This window comes from Mandrillus leucophaeus, unplaced genomic scaffold, assembly GCF_000951045.1.
Source record: "Mandrillus leucophaeus isolate KB7577 unplaced genomic scaffold, Mleu.le_1.0 Scaffold187, whole genome shotgun sequence".
NCBI classification, from domain to species: Eukaryota; Metazoa; Chordata; class Mammalia; order Primates; family Cercopithecidae; genus Mandrillus; species Mandrillus leucophaeus.
The window spans coordinates 3,927,781-3,945,107 of record NW_012101887.1 but is presented as its reverse complement, the minus strand read 5'-3'; the positions used below and the strand labels follow the sequence as shown (position 1 = coordinate 3,945,107).

The 17,327-nt window shown below is 38.0% G+C and overlaps 1 protein-coding gene across 1 annotated transcript in view; it reads right to left on the bottom strand.

The window, feature by feature from the left end:
* The window catches only part of ADGRV1 (adhesion G protein-coupled receptor V1), a 596,733-nt gene that overhangs the window by 395,461 nt on the left and 183,945 nt on the right, over nt 1-17,327 (bottom strand). Inside the window, exons 59-61 of the mRNA XM_011978020.1 lie at nt 14,165-14,329; nt 3,128-3,245; nt 850-973 (exon numbers count right to left, since the gene is read on the bottom strand). Of these exons, the coding sequence (XP_011833410.1) occupies nt 850-973; nt 3,128-3,245; nt 14,165-14,329 (407 nt within the window). The remainder of the gene's footprint in view (nt 1-849; nt 974-3,127; nt 3,246-14,164; nt 14,330-17,327) is intronic.

Here is a 17,327-nt window from a genome sequence, read left to right as displayed (position 1 = left end):
TTACGAGAAACAAACTAGCCTATGATCATACTAATTTAGTTATATGATAGGCCCTGATACAGTTTGGCTCTGTGTCCCTACATAAATCTTATGCTGAAGTGTGACCTCAAATGTTGGAGGTGGGGCCTGGTGGGAGGTGACTGAATCATGGGGACGGAATTCCTCCTTGCTGTGTTCGTGATCAAGTTCTCACGAGATCTGGTTGTTGAAAAGTAGGTAGCACCCCTCCACCCCTTCCTCCTGCTCCAGCCAGGTAGGACGTGCCAGCTCTCCTTTTGCCTTCTGCTATGATTGTAAGTTTCCTGAGGCCTCACCAGTCATGCTTTCTGCACAGCCTGCAGAACCTTGAACCAATTAAACCTCTTTTCTTCGTAAATTATTCAGTCTCAAGCAGCTCTTTATAGCAGTGTGAGAACAGACTAATACAGACCGATTTTAGAACACTTGAAAGCAAAATGTTTGGCCCTTATGATTTTCTAAGGAATGATTTTGTAGCTAAGAGACACAAGCTTGCAGAGATGAAGTAACTCCTTTATATCACATGTTTAGTAACAGAACAGAGGTGAAAGCATAGATTTTCTGATCTGAACTCCATGTGTTTTCCTTGGTGTAATTTGTGCAAATCACTCAAGAGTCAGAAATCTTCTCATGATCTAACATCAAGATAGGTCAGGATATTATTTCAATTTCTGCCCAAAATTTGTTCTCCTCTCCACAGCATGTTAACAGTATATAGGATGTTAATGCTTGAAGACTATGTATGTATTGAGAATGATGGATTTAAGACTAATTATTTAAATTAAACTTTGTAACCTCCACATAGGCAAAGAAAAATCATGAAGTCCTTACCTGATAATAGCGGTACCATTATATTTTGCTGAGGGTTCCCCGATGAGGATGTGCCTAGATGACGGAGCTATCCCAACTTCTCCTGATGCTCGCTTATCACCCCGAATAATTATTGATGCACTACCTAAATTCAAGATGATATAGACCGCTTTGTAGCAGATGCACACAAGCACTTAGTATATGCCTGGCAACTTTCTAAGCACTTTACACACAGGAATCTAGTTCATTCTCATGACTCTCATGTAAGTTAGATATTAAAATCCTCATTTTACTTGTGATGACACTGAAGCACAACGAGGTCTTGAAGACATGGATGCAAATCACTTGCCCAAGATTACATTTTAATGAAAGGGGCAGAAAGAAAATTGGCAGTAATTTCCCTATCACTCTCATGAAAAGCAAGGGCTCCTCTACCATTGGCATTAATTTGCTTCTATAGTAACCATTTTGCAGCTCACTGCAATTGGCTACGCAGCTATGTCAACTGGTTATGTGGGAAAAGCAAGACTTCTTGGGGGCACTTTTCCATTTTTAATTTTCTGACTCTATCATTTGACTGTAAGCATTTATAAACCTGTGTCAAATATTTCTACTAAGATGAAATAAAAAACTGTATCAAGTATTTGAGTATCCATATAACTTAGCAGAAACTTAAAGAAAATTGTTTCCAGAAACACACATTAGGGGTTCATGACACAAAGAGCTAGATCATTATACTCTCATTTGGCTTGACAATGGATTAATGGAATCAACAGTGGCTTGTCACAGCAAGTGTCACAGTCAGACAGAAATATATTAAGAATTAGGTGCAGTGGATCATACCTGTAATCCCAACACTTTGGGAGGCTGAGATGGGAGGATCCCATGAGCCCAGGAGTTCAAAACCAACCTGGGCAACATAGGGAGACTCCATCCCTGCAAATATAAAAATAAATTAGCTGGGCATAGTGGCACATGCCTGTAGTCCTAGCTACTCAGGAGGCTGAGGTGGGAGGTTTGTTTGAGCCTGGGAATTCAAGGCTGCAGGAATCTGTGATCACACCACTGAACTCCAGCCTAAGTGACAGAGCAAGATCTTGCCTCAAAAAATATTTTTTAATATGGTAAATGATTTATCCTGATCCAATGATATATTCTTCTATGTTTAATTAGCCGATGTGACATCTGTCATTTTAACATGATATGGATAACTAAAGACCTATGAAAGAGTTAACTAAAGCTAACTAAAGACTTATAAAAGAATATGGTGCAATGATATGAGTCCCTTGTTGGAAAATATCCTAAACAAAAATGCAGAAAGAATAACTACCCTTAGTATATATAGTGATAGATACTCTACAATTCTAAAAATTTCCTTGGACATGAAATCTGCTTTTACCCACAGACCCTTGCATAGAATGGAGTTCTTGATGGCAAAAAAGAAATGTAACAATCACCAAATTTTCATGCTAAAAGTTTCTGAACCAGTTTTTTATGGTTGGTTATTATTGTTTATAGCACAATAAAACCATTTTAGAATCATTAATTTTTTCTCTATGGATCCAAGAAACAAATCATCATATCAACTGGAGGCAAATGAGAATTAAAATGCCTGTTTCTGAAATGTCAAAATATCTGAGTAACTACTTTCAGATGAAAATAGATGTACATAGGCTATAATGCTAAACATAATATGAAACGTTTAAAAATAATGTTTTATTACAAAGATGTGTGATAATTGTAAATATGTTTTAAAAATACAGGTAATCAAAAACTAACATTTCAAATCAATAATTCCAACCTCATGTAAGACATGCACATGACAAAACAGATTACATTTAGCATGTTGTCGTAAAATCTGTTTTCTTAATGTGACTGTTATCCATGTAGTTATGTGTTCTTATTTTTTAATGTAATTAACAGTTTTTCCTGTTATGTCATGTTGAATGGCTGCATGGTATTCTAACACATTTAACTAGTCTCCTACTATTGGACCACTTAGGAAGCTGACATATTTTATTTTACATTTTATAAACACTGCTACAATAAACATCCTCATTAAAAAAAAAAATTACACAACTAAGCAGTATGAAATCTTTGACCTATGATCTTACCAAGATTGGGTATTGTAATTTTAATTTAAAGCATTCTTAACCTTTAATACATGTGGAAAATGGTATCTTTATGTTTTAGGAATTATAAAACCTAACACTGCCCATTTTTGTAACTATGGGTTATTTTATTACATTTTTTTCTGAGAACTTACTTTTTAATTTCCAAAAATGTGAATTTCTCTTACCTTTTACTGGAGATATTTCTGCCTCATCAATTGATATCAGCTGAATGGTGAAACGCCTGTCCTCCTCCAACACTGTGTCTTGAAGTGTGTGCAACACAATGGTCTTCTGGGACTCAGTCTACATCCAACGACAGAAACAGTGCATTTTCCAGATTAACCAAAGCCAAAGTTTGAATGTTGTCATTAGCAGAATGTTTATGTCCATAATCAATTTTAAGGGTGTCTTTTTTGTCACTAGAATTATAAGTTGCACCTAGAAAGAATTACTCCACAAAAATCAGTTCTGAATACAAATTCCATTTGGGTTCTTTATGGGGAAAATGGGAAAAGAATACAACCATTAAATTTACTGAAAAATTTTAACCGTTGAAAATCCAATCTTTAAAGAAAGCTAAATGATCACACAATTATGTAAACAAAGGCCACAGACTTAATATTTATAAGAAACAGCTCCATTCAAAGGAGGAAAAGAAGTGTGAATAACATTAGATTACAGTCGTAGGGACAACCGACAGTCCTGAGATGTCAGCCGTTGTTCATCATCACTGGATATCCAACTTATAGTATATTTTGCTGATGTTAAATTAGTAATGGCACCTTCCAGCTAACAAAAGTATCTAAAGGTAGCAGTAAAGGGCCTAATTCATATGAAAATGTAGTTTTTCTATCCAGGAACTTGGTATTTTATATGCATGTTTCAGTTTTCTTTTACCTTCACCTTTAAGATTTTGTTTTTATCTTTATTTATTAATCAGTTCCACTTGTTTCTTGCTGAATCTATTCCTAGGTATTTTATACTTCTTTCTCATAGTACATTGTTTTTCATTACTGGTAATTCATAAGAATGTTAATGATTTTTTCTTACTTTTTTTTCTTGGATCTCAAGTGTATAGTTTGAATTGGTCCTTCTGTCAGCAGCATTGTTTCTACTGGACAACAAATGGTCTTTTATTATAATTTATTCTTTTTGTCCCCTTTATCAGCCCATTTCAATCTCCCTTTTCAAAACTCTTCCCATCCTATTATTCACTCTAAAATGCATTATGTCTCCTTAATTTTTCCTTCAATGCACACTGTTGAGGTTACCCACATTTTCATATGTAGATTCAATGTATTTTTTTTTTTTTTGAGACAGGGTCTCACTCTGTCACCCAGGCTGGAGTGCAGTGGTATGATCTCAGCTCACTGCAACGTCCGCTTCCCAGGTTCAAACTATTCTTCTGCCTCAGTCTCCCGAGTAGCTGGGACTATAGGTGTGCATTACCATGCCCGGCTAATTTCTGTGTTTTTAGTAAAGACGGGGTTTTGCCATGTTGGCCAGGCTGGTCTCAAACTCCTGACCTCAAATGATTCACCAGGCTTGGCGTCCCAAAATGCTGGGATAACAGGCATGAGCCACCGCTCTCAGACTCAATGTATTATTTTCATTGCTGTGGGGATTCCATTGTTTGCCTTTATACTATTGCAAGATTTATCTGACAATGGCTATTTACTCTTACAAATAATACTGCCATGAACATCTTTACATACTTATTTATATGTACAGTAATTTTTCCAAGGTGCTACTGATTTTATATATAGTTGGTTCCTCTATTCTTGGATTCCTTATTTGCACATTCGTTTATTCACCCAATTTTGTAACTCCAAAATCAATATTGAGAACTTTTGTGGTCATTTGCAGACATGTGCATATTAGCAAAAACTTAGAATCATTCAAATACATTTCTCATGTTTAATAAGCACTATGACTCACACCTGAATAAAGTTTATCTAATATACATATTTTCTCCTTAGGGTACATCACAGCCTTCTTGTGCTTAGGAACACCATATTTCAGCACTATACTTGGGGGCAAATTTAAACAGTAAACTCACCAACAGAAAGCACAAAAATTTTAAAAAGTGATAATAAATGGACTGTAAAAAGAGCATTTGTTCACAGCATGAGAGCTGAAACAAAAAGTCAATGTGTTGACTTGTTCAACCTCGGCTGTAAATGTACAAATCAGGTGAATCAAATTCTCCAACACTTTCTGTATGTCCCTGAATGACCATGAAAACACCAGGAGTATCGACTTTGGAGGTTGCAAATACACCTTAGTGAGTAGGGAAATTCACAAGTGGGGGATTGTGAATGATAAGGATTGGCTACTGTGAATCATGAGAATCAACTATATTTTATGTTTATATTGCCCTCCACCTTATCTACTGTATATGTAAGGCAGCTCTTCATACCATATGCTCTTCATTTCTCAAAGAAATCTACAACCAGTAAGAGGGGGAAAAGGGTGACTACAGGTGGAAAATTCCAGCCAATGGTTATAGAAGATAGTAATAAATGTTCTCGGATAAAAAGGTGATGGGGAAGTTTCACAGAGGAATAAATTCAGAATATTTCTTCTATTTGAGATTCAAAATGGACTTAAGTACATTAAAGTATCTAAAAATAATCCTGCATAAAAAGAGCCTACTTAGTTCAATCAAGGTTTTCCCAAATCCATGTGAACCCGGAATCCCTTTTTTTCTTTAAAATTCAGAACAATTATTTCTGTTCTGCTGAATAGCAGTGCAGAGCAATAGTTTGAGAAATGGCACTACATATAGGCTCTCTCAGGAAAATAAAAATACAAAGTCTTCCTATTTTTACAAAATTTAAAACCTTTATTTTTTTATCCTATGGTGTAGAAAAGGTGTTGAACTTCAAAAATTTAAAGCGTTTAGTTTTTATCCTATGATATAGATATTAAGTTGAGGTAGCAGCCTGCTATTTCATTAAAATGTTTCTAAATTACAGTTGTTGTATCAAACACTTTCTAAATGTCTGTAAATTGGTTAGTTTCTTCACAAATATTATTTCATGCAATGGTCAGAGCCTTTGTTTAGATTAAGCCTTACTATCGCCATTTTGCAGCTAAAAACCCAAATGTGAGATAAATTAATTTTCCTAAAGTCACATGGCATTAAATAATAGAGTGAAGATTTGGATTAAGGTCTAGCTCGCTATAAAATCTATATCCTTTTTACTTTTCAGTGGTTACTTCCCATATCTCAAGAGAACCAAGATTGTGAAGATAGTAAAGGAGAGGAAAATAATACAAATTATAGGTGATAGAAGTCTGCGAAAGTATATAAACATTCGGGGAAGGAGAACTAGACAGAATTAAATACTAAACAAGAAATATGAATCCCAGAAAGATAGAAAAAATGTAAGAGAACTATAAACACCACAGTAAACCAGTGCTCATGAAGAAATGTCAATAGTATCAAATACTAAGGGGAATCTATGCAATGAAAAACATGTAACCAATTTTTTTAGTGTAATGGATTTTGGCTAGTGTGAAAAATAAATGTTTAAGATAGATTATAAAGTAAAAAGAGCAAGCTACTGAACAGATTGCAGTGTAAAATTCCATTTGTGTAAGAATAAGATACATATGTTTGGATACGCATAGAAAATTTTTCAAAGGGTATATAAAAAACTGTCAATAGCGGTTACCTCTAGGAAGTAGGAATGCAAGATTCAGAAGGAGTCAGGAGAATTTTATTTGTTTTTCTACATCCTTGTGTACTCACTGAGGTGTTTATTTTTATTTTTATATTTATTTTTTTCCATGAGCACATATATTTTTACAGCAAATTTAAACAAAGATGGAGGAAAGAGACTTCTGAGTTAAACTGGCAGAGACTGGTTGAGTGAATTATGTCTTCTTCAAACGCACATGTAAACACCATAAAGGGCCAAGACTGACAGAAAGAAAGAAACTAAAGATTAAAATGTTTCTAAAATATAGGTACAATTTCACTAATGAAGGAATCAATTTGGAGTAGACCACAGGATACACATTTCATGCCATGAACCTAAATAACAGGAAGAACAACAGAGGGGGTGCTATGGTTTGGCTGTGTCCCCACCCAAATCTTATCTTGAATTGTAGCTCCTATAATCCCCACATGTCATTGGAGGGACCTGGTGGGAGGTATTGAATCGTGGAGGTGGGTTTTTTCCAATGCAGTTCTCATGATAATGAGTAAGTCTCACAAGATCTGATGGTTTTATAAGGGGCAGTTCCCCTACACATGCTCTCTTGACCGCTATCATGTAAGACATGCCTTTGCTCCTCCTTCATCTTCTGCCATAATTGTGAGGCCTCTCCAGTCATGTGGAACTGTGAGTCCATTAAAGGTCCTTTATAAATTACTGAGTCTTGAGTATGTCTTTATTAGCAGTGTGAGAACAAACTAATACTGGGGGTAAGACCCATTTCCTGACTTCTTTGAACTCCAGGCCACAGAGACTACACTAACCAAGAATAACTGGTTGCCACCTACCTCAGAGCTTTAGTGTTCCCACTGTTATCAGCTCTTTCCTCCTTATATCGCTTCTGAGTTTCCAATTCATAATATGTAGAGAGTAAAAGGAATGACAGTGATGCACTGCATCCCAGAATTACGGATTTTTCATAAGTACATCTAATGAGGTCTCAGGCAGGGAGTACATATTTTCCTAGAAGCCCTTACAAAATTTTTTAAAATGCATATATTGTAAAAATAACAATAAGCAACTATGAAGAAACAAAAGCTTAACAATAAGCAAATATGAAGAAACAAAAGCTTAAGTGAAGAGATTAATACTATTTAATAATAAAAATCTCAAAGAAAATATGCAATTGCAAAACTACAATGTTCATGAGAAACAATAAAACGCAGAATTCAAACTGCAGAAAATTTAATCAGTGATGCATAGGACAAATTAAAGTTGTTTTAGAATGTGGAGGAAAAGGTAGAGATAAAAATGATAAGCATCATGATTCTCAAAGTATTGGCGTAGTTGTTCTCTGTATATTTCCTTTCCTCTTATCTTCCCAGGACCATTTTATTTTTACCAGCCTACAGTGATACTTAACAAAGTTTCTAGAAGTTACTCTGCTAAGAGAAAGACAAGAGAGGAAAGGCATAATAGGGAATACTCTTGGGACCAACAAAAGTGGATGGGGCGGGAAGGAAGCAGGAATGGGTAGAAGGCAAAGAGTCAAAGTGGGCAGTGAAAGAATAAGTTATATCATAAAAGACCAAGGGAAAGAGAGGGAGAACTTTTCAGAACAATCTTCTCTTGAACGTGGCCCTACCCTGCATCTCTGTGGTGGACGCTCTGATGTTCACTAAGATTCCCCTCCTGGAAAGGACTCATTATCCTGTCTGCTGGAAGCATTTCCAGCAGACAACTCTCATCTGTCAGGCTCCTTTGCAAATTGCCTCATCTGAAGACAACCCCTTCCCACATGGTCAAATGCTCTTCCTGGCATGCTCCACACACAATGACTGCTCAACACAAGATTATAAAACTTAACATCATTCTAACTCAGACAGCTCTGAAGGGTCAGTCCCATTTCAAAATATATTGTAGTATACTATAGGGTCAGTTTCAACTACCTCATGGTTTGCCTTCATCCCTGCCCAATCCTGCTTCTTCCACTTACACAGGTGTTGACCTCAAGAGTGCTTCCTAAAAAGCCTCTGGACACCAATCTCCACTTCATAATTTTCTCCCCAAGGAAGGTAAAGTGCAATATTCCCCTGACTTATCACCTATGGACCATTCATCAGTTCCAGAGAGTTGTATGTTTCTATAAACAGAGTATGGAGCTTAGTTGTCGTGCATAAAGTAGAAATAGGAAAGAAGAACTTTGCCCTGTTACCAAGGTAGGATTGAACAGAATTATTGTGAGACTTTCCCTGTAAGATGGGCAATGGTGAATCTACAGTCACTGTTACATTTTGAGAAAGTCCAGGAAATATTTACACAGTAAGTATTGGTACAACCTGGGATGTACAGTAGGTACAACAGCTTCTGTAGACTAGGTTTCCCTATTGCCAATGTGAATACTAAGTTGCTATGAGAACGATTTGTGGGAATGGAGATCCACCTAGGCATTACTGATGCAGTGGATACCACTAGCCATGAGTAGAACTGAGAGATGATGAAAGGCATCCTCAAAACCAATTAGAACCTGTGGGAGACACAGATCTTTGTACATATTCAGACATAGACATACAAAAACAATGGAGCCGTTACACAGTTGTACATGAAATATACCAGGCAGATGACTAAACAAGTAGATGGAGAGAGTGGAATCTAGAAACAACACCATCCCTCCTAATGCAGTACTCTAAAAACGAATGACCTTATTCGCTGGAGGAAAAGATCAGACTATTTGCCATTTTAGTGTAGATTTTATGCTCAAAACAAGAAAACCTTTTTAATCACCTGGGAAGTGTATATAGCAGTAAGAATCTGGTAACCAGAAAATGATTGCTTCTTATTACTGAGGAAAATCTTTAGAGACATTTGAAACTAATTTCTAAATTCTAAATGCTCCTCAGGTGAGAAGTTTTCAGATCATGGCTAGGGCACACAACCTAGATATTTCATGAGTCAACATTTGTCAGAATCTGAGAAGTAAGTGGATGATATACTTGCAACATCTGCCTTGAGATTTAATGCCATCAGGGTAATCACACCTCAAAAATGATGGCAGAACAGGTGCATGGCAAATAGACTGCCAGAGAGCATCACTGATGACCTCCTTAATCACATATTGCAATACTGAAGGGCAAAAAGGTATTTGTTTCTGTGCCATCTCATGTTGCAGGCTCTGAAGAAGAGTCACTAGACTGAAAAAAAAAAATGTAGACATGGACCATGTAAGCATATTTGTTGGAATTCCTTTGGAAAACCCCCTACAGATCTTTTAATGTTTTTAATATTTATTCTCTATTCATTTTCAAAAGTGCATAGGTTTAGACTTTCTATATCTGCTGTATATCTGCTACAGCCAATTTCACATAGGTTTTTAAAATTTATTTGTCTACATTTATATAATCTCTTACAATTTTCAATATTTTCTTTTAGTAATTACTTCCTTCTTGTCAATTCTTATTTTCTAAGTTTTTTAAATTTATGAATCAGGTTTTATTGGTATTTTTGTTTTTTAACTAATTGCCTTCTGGTTTCATCTTTATTAATTTAAGAAAGCTGTTTAGATATTACATTAAGAAAACTGTTTAAACATGATTCTAAAAGCAAAAACTATAAAAAGACTGACAAATCTGGACTAGTTTCTTCTCTTTGGCCTGTTTGTTCATCCCAGAGCAAATATCACACTGTCTTATTTACTTTAACTGTGTATTATTTGACACACTGGCTAAGTAGGGCCACCCTCCATATTCTTCTTTGCGAGCTGCTGGCTATTCTTGGCATTTTGTATTTCCATGTATATTTTAGAATCAGATTGTCTCTTCCACCTCCACATCCTCTCTTCCAGAAAAAGACTTAGGAGTTTGACTGGTAAATACCACTGTCCTGTGGTTAGGTTGGAATTATTCATTTAAAAAAACAAAACCAAAAAACTCTGTGCTCAGCTTAACTGGGCCCCATATGCTGCTTCCTCACTTCTTTTGATTATTAAAACTAGCCAAAGAATGGAAAGAGGAGGAAGAAACTGAATGAACACAGGCAACCAGAAAAATCACATCCTACGGTGGGTTGGTTGATACTCCAGCCAAGGTTCTCAGGCTCATGTTGATGAAGACATAAAGAAACAGAAACAGATCTGTAAATGTCCGACCAAACTTTGAGAAGGGGAGTCATTCTTACAAGTTACAGAAACCAACTGCATGGGCCAAAAGATTATGTTCCTACTTCAAAGTAGATAGGACCTTGCACCTTCACTTCTTATCAGTGTGGGAGGCTGAGACACATACAGATGGACTGCAATATGCTTGCTATTCTCAAACTACTTATTGTGTTTCAGTTTTTTTGATTGGCTGAAATACTTCCTTAATTTCTTTTCAAAGTGTACATGGATGTTACAACCTATGAGTTTTTGTAAGTTTGACACTGTCTTATTATGTTACACAATCAGTATTTTGAGTCAGTATAGAAGTTCTGCACAGTCAGAATAGTCAGAAAACACACTTAAAGGGAAAACTGACTAGACTTGGTAATCAAATACATGTAACAATTACAGAAAGGGTGCAGCTGGGGATGACACCCAGACATCCAGCGTGGTTGATTGGCTTTGCCTTCAATCAGGAGAGGAAAACTGTGAGAGAGGGGTAGTTTTGATGGTAAAATGGGGGCAGAGTCTGAATTTAAAATTTGACTATAGATAAGGCACAGTGACTCACGTCTGTAATCCCAGCACTTTGGGAGGCCAAGGCAGGTGGATCACGAGGTCAGGAGATCGTGACCATCCTGGCTAACACGGTGAGACCTCGTCTCTACTAAAAAATACAAAAAATTAGCCAGGCGTGGTGGCGGGTGCCTGTAGTCCCAGCTACTCAGGAGGCTGAGGCAGGAGAATGGCGTAAACCTGGGAGGTGGAGCTTGCAGTGAGTGGAGATCGTGCCACTGCACTCCAGCCATGATGACAGAGTGAGACTCTGTCTCAAAAAAAATAAATAAAACATAAAAAAATAAATTTAAAAATTTTAAAAATAGCGGGGGCATGGTGGCACAAGCCTATAGTCCCAGTTACTCATGAGGCTAAGGTGGAAAGATTGCTTGAGCCGGGAGGTTGAAGCTTCAACGAGCTATGATCGCATCACTGCATTACTGCCTGGGTGACAGAACAAGACCCTGTCTCCAACAACAACAAAAAAATTTTGATATAGGTAATAATAATCTATTGTACATTTCAAAACAGCTGCAGAATAATTAGACTGTTCTAGCATAAAGAAAAAATACTTAAGGTGATGGATATCTCAAATACTCTGATTTGATTATATGAATGTATCAATTTATCACATGTACTCTGAAAATATGTATATCAATTATGTATCAATAAAAACTTCAAAAAAAAAATTTGATTTCAGATATCTAGAGTTTCTGTGTGTGTGTGTGTGTGTGTGTTGTGTGTGATTTCTTCCCCCCATTATGCATATGGATTTCCAAAAAAATCCCATAGTAAATACTATCGCATGCATTCACAAGTAATACTATGCAAAAGAAAATCAGACAGTTCACGAGGTGTGGCCACACAGGGTGACTACAGTCACCACTCCCCTCAGCAGCGACAGCACAGCGCCCACTGCCTCTAGCAGATGACTCTCTAGGGACATCAGGTGCCAGTTCTCCTCAGGAAGATGACCAAAGTTACTGGTGAAAGGACAAGTTCTGAACAGAAAACCGGGGGAAGAGAGCCAGGATCTGTCAGAGGGCCAGTGGAAAGAAGCTGGGGTGTAGAAAACGGAAGCAGCAAGAGTCCGCAGAGATTGACCCCAAGGAGCTTGGAACCCCATGGAAAGTAGGTGGGAGTGCTTCTCTCCTCTCCTCACTCCTCTGACGATCTCCTGACTGTCAAGCTTCGGAGGAGCCACTCTGTGCTCATGACACAAGACAATGCTGTAAGTGGCTATTCAGGAACTTCCCAGGGACAGAGAACCGGGTTGCTAGCTTGTGCAGGCATGTCTATGTTCCCCTCAGACTCAAAATGAGATGGAGGGTGCCATAGTGGTTGTGTACCTGTAGTGCCACTGCCCTGCCTGAGATCTCTCTGCTCTAGAGTCCCTGCACCACCAGATCTCCTGCAAATACACCCCACAACTGGCTCTGACGTTGGGAAGCACGGAGGACGGGTGGGTGCCAGGGAGCCAAAGGACTTCTGGAGATCTAAGATCCACAATACAGGCTGCCCATAAGGGAGGGGGAGCACAGCCCACCAAAGTTCCTTGGGACAAAGGAAATGCAGGCATAGGGCCAGTCACTGAAAAGGGCAGCACCAATGCCTAGGGACAGTGGTAGAGAGGCGGTCATCTCCCACTCTAGACTGTTGCAGACACAGCTGTGGTTCTTCCCACTGGGAGTTAATGCATGAATACAAAGAAAGCTTTTTTTTTTTTTAATTTATTTATTATTATTATACTTTAAGTTGTAGGGTACATGTGCATAACGTGCAGGTTTGTTACATATGTATACTTGTGCCATGTTGGTGTGCTGCACCCATCAACTCGTCATTTACATCAGGTATAACTCCCAATGCAATCCCTCCCCCCTCCCCCCTCCCCAAGCTTTTTTGTGTGCTTTTTTTCAGTGACTCTATCCCTGCTCAAAGTGAGCCTGTGCCACTTGGGCTTACAGGAAGAACAGGGCCCAACTCCCCCTCCTTACACAGAGCAACAGTGTCCCAGTAATGGAGGACAGACAAGTTGTGAAGTTGCTTGCCCTGGAGGAGGGGAAGAGGCCCGCCCTGAGCCCATTTTGGTAGCAGCTCCTAGAGGGGCACATCTGTGGCCTGCAGCTGCACTGCAGAGCCAAAGGACAGTCTAAATGAATTGAAAGTCATGAGTCCTGAAACAGGGGCATGAGAGGGAAGCAAACTTCATTCCTGCTGGCTCAGGACTAGAAGCTGGTGTACCCCCTTACCACACCCCAAGAGACCCCAACACATTCCAACATGATCGCTTCTTACCATCCTTCCCTGCCTGCACCCCACACCAGGGCAGGTGCTTCCACTCAACATCAGATATCTGTCAACCTATTCACAATAGCAAAGGTATGGAATCAACTTTAGTGTCCATCAACAGTGAACTGGATATAGAAAATGTGGTAGATATACACCATGAAGTACTACACAGTCATATAAAATAATTAAATCATGTCCTTTAAAGCAACATAGATGCAATTAGGAGCCATTATCCTAAATGAATTAATGCAGAAACAGAAAATCAAATACCATGTATTCTCACTTATAAGTAGGAACTAGACAATGAATATACATGGACATAAAGATGGAAACAGCAGACACTGGGGACTATTTGAGGTGGGAGGGTGGGAATGGGGTATGGGCTGAAAAACTACCTACTGGGTACTATATTCACTATTTAGGTTATGGGCTCACCAGAAGCCCAAACCCCAGTATTATGCAATATACCCATGTAACAAACCTGCACATGTGCTCGCTGAATTTACAATAAAAAGGAAAAAGAAACTCAAAGACAAATTAGGGAAAAAACACACGAGTCCTAATGCTGACTATACCTCATCAAAATGAAGGGTCCCATTCAAAGGACTAAGGTCATGTTTAGCCTTCTCATCTATGGTCCACTGAAGTCGTACGGTTCCTTTTCCTCCTGGGGACCGGACAACCGTCAATGTCACATATGAATCTGGGTCATCGGATGAAAGGGAGTCATCAATCATTACCTGAAAGAAGAAAATCCAGTAAGGCAAAAGAAACAAACAAAAAGAGCAGGATAAACAAAAAGAATCTTATTTCTGTTTACAATGAGTGCAGTTTTAAAGTTTAGAATGAATGTTACATGATATGATCGTGTGGCAGAAAATTTTTTTTTACCAAATCCCATTTTCTATTCCTAGATGCTCAACTAGTTGGCATTTCCTGTCTTCTCTTGCAATTAGGTAGGGCATGCGACTGAATTTTGACCCAGAGAATAGAGGCAGAAATGACTTATGCTGCTAATATTCTTGCCATAAACTTCCACACAAGACCCCACATCCTCTACTTTTCCATTTGGCAGGTGAACAGAGAGGATGCCCAGGACATAGAAGAGGAGAACCCCAAAATGGACAGAGTCTAGGGCCTGAGAGTTGCCAGTTGAATAAGAGGTGTCCATAAGCATCAGCCGACTGGGCACTCTGGTGCAGGATTCCTGCATGAAGAAGAAATGCACATTTACTATATGAAGAAACTGGATATGGGGGGATCTTTGTTACTACAATGAGGCTCCCCACATAATACAGACCTAAACTGTCCTCTGAATTATCTGTAGTGTACCTACTTTAGTGAGTCGAAGTTTAAAAGTGGTTTTATTAATCTGAGATAAAGAGAGGAGATTCAATACATTCATTTACCAGCACTATTTATTTTTTATACAAGTCCTTATTAACAGATCTAGTTTAAGTGAAGTACATATGTTGACTCTGTGAAGCAAAGTCCTCATTGAACCTATATCATCCATCTGCTATATAAATAGAAAACATAACACAATGCTTTCCACTTTCAAGACAGATAGAAACTTAACATGCAATACAATCTTGTTTTGTTTTCTTCATGAGATTTGCATTGATGTCAAGAGCACAGATTTAGAACAAACTGAAATGAGGTTCTATTGTGTGTCAGTTCTTACATATACCTTCTTATTTAAGCCTCACAGAAACTCACAGAAATCTGAGGGCCAGATATATACATATATTTGGAGATGAGGAGCCTGGAATCTAATAAGGATATTTTGACTCCAAACTGTTCATACCACTCCTCAGGGACTAGAGATATTTAGCAAGAAAAAAATAGAGAAAATCCATTATATAAGTCTTCTTGATTCTATAGATGTAACATTTTAGTTTAGGTTTCACAGGTAGATTTCCATGGGTCTCTGCTATTCCCAGGGCTTTCGTGTACTTACCACATTGCCCTTGTGAACAGCTTGTTAATTTTGATGGATTTATACTAACAGTCTTTTCTCAATGTACCTCAGCTGTGAATCTAATCTGTGTCACCAAATAATGCTAACAGAATGTTTATTGTGTGCACAATATTGTATATCTCATTAAGGTTAAAAGATAAACTCCATGTTACCAAGAAACTTTTGTGATAGGAAAGATAGGATATAAGCAAGGGAAGCAGTCACAAAGGGCTGAGCATCATGCAGCTACTATTATCACCAACAATCAAAATAGCCATCAACATCTAATGAATTAAAGCCCAAGCACGTGTGCTTTACATATTCAACAATACAGTAAGAATTGGGTAACCTAAATCTTTCCTTTAGACTCTAAGACAAATTGAAAATTTGTAGCTGTAACGATATTATTTCCCAGACCAAGTGTGCTTAACACTAGGTTTAAAACACTAGAGTTTATGATCGCAGTTACAATAAAATGAATAAAAATTATTTGTGAATACTAGTGTAGGTGTTCATTTACTCTAATAGTAAGAGTAGATTATAAACACATTGTCCAGTGCCCAAGTCCAAAAGTTTGATGAAAAACGTTATTGTGAAGTTTCATCAGTTGAAGATTTGAACACTAAACCCTGAACTTTTAATCATTTTATAAAAAATAAATTACATATTCATATGTAATTTTCTGCTGCTTGGAAGATATTCACAGTTACTCTTTTGCCAATCCAACACTCCTTACAAACACAGCTGCCCATTTTTTTTTTTCAAGGAAGAGCTCATTGGGCTACAGTGAAAGTTTGTTCTATCCCTCTTACAGGTTTCATTTTCTTATGAAATTGAAATTAAATAGCCAAATCATTAGGCAGTTATTTGTTATATTTCAATTTTGGAGCATCTGGGAACTCCAGCCCTTGCAGGCAAGCTGTGGGTCTAGCCTTGCATCCACAGGACAGTAGAAAATTACGGCAATTGGTTTATTAATTAAAAGCGATCTATGTGAATTACTGACTACCTATAAGTGATTAAATGAAGGGAATGGTGACATATGGAGCCGGAAAAGTTGCTGAGTATATGGGGATTATCTAAGTACTTTTATGGTTAATTCATACCTTGGAATTTCTTTTGAAAGGTAAGGTCATAATATTATGTCATAATTATGTAATAATAATTATAATGGAATTTATAGTGTTTTACACTTAAGATGTAGTGACAATTTAGTACTGGGTATCAAATCTGGCTGCACAAACACTTAGTTTTCATGATTAATTAGGCTTTTTTTTTCTCTCTCTCTCTCTTTGTGGCTGAATCAATAATAATTGGGTTCCTTCTTTCAAGTCTTGGAAGTAAACAGCCAATGAGAAGTGAGAAGAAATACAGAGAAATACATGAGCTGGTGGGGGGTAACTGTGGTACTTTGTTCTACATAAGTCACAACAGACTAGCATAACAGTGGGTAATATAAATCCCTCACCAGGTAAACCCATTGTGGGATGTAACACCCAGACCCATGACAGAATCCTGCCTGTGACCTGGCAGTAAAGCAGGCAGAGAATAGGTGGTGTGGATGAAAAGTACATCTTGGGCCGGGTGCGGTGGCTCAAGCCTGTAATCCCAGCACTTTGGGAGGCCGAGACGGGTGGATCACGAGGTCGGGAGATCAAGACCATCCTGGCTAACACGGTGAAATTCCATCTCTACTAAAAAATACAAAAAACTAGCCGGGCGAGGTGGCGGGCGCCTGTAGTCCCAGCTACTCAGGAGGCTGAGGCAGGAGAATGGCA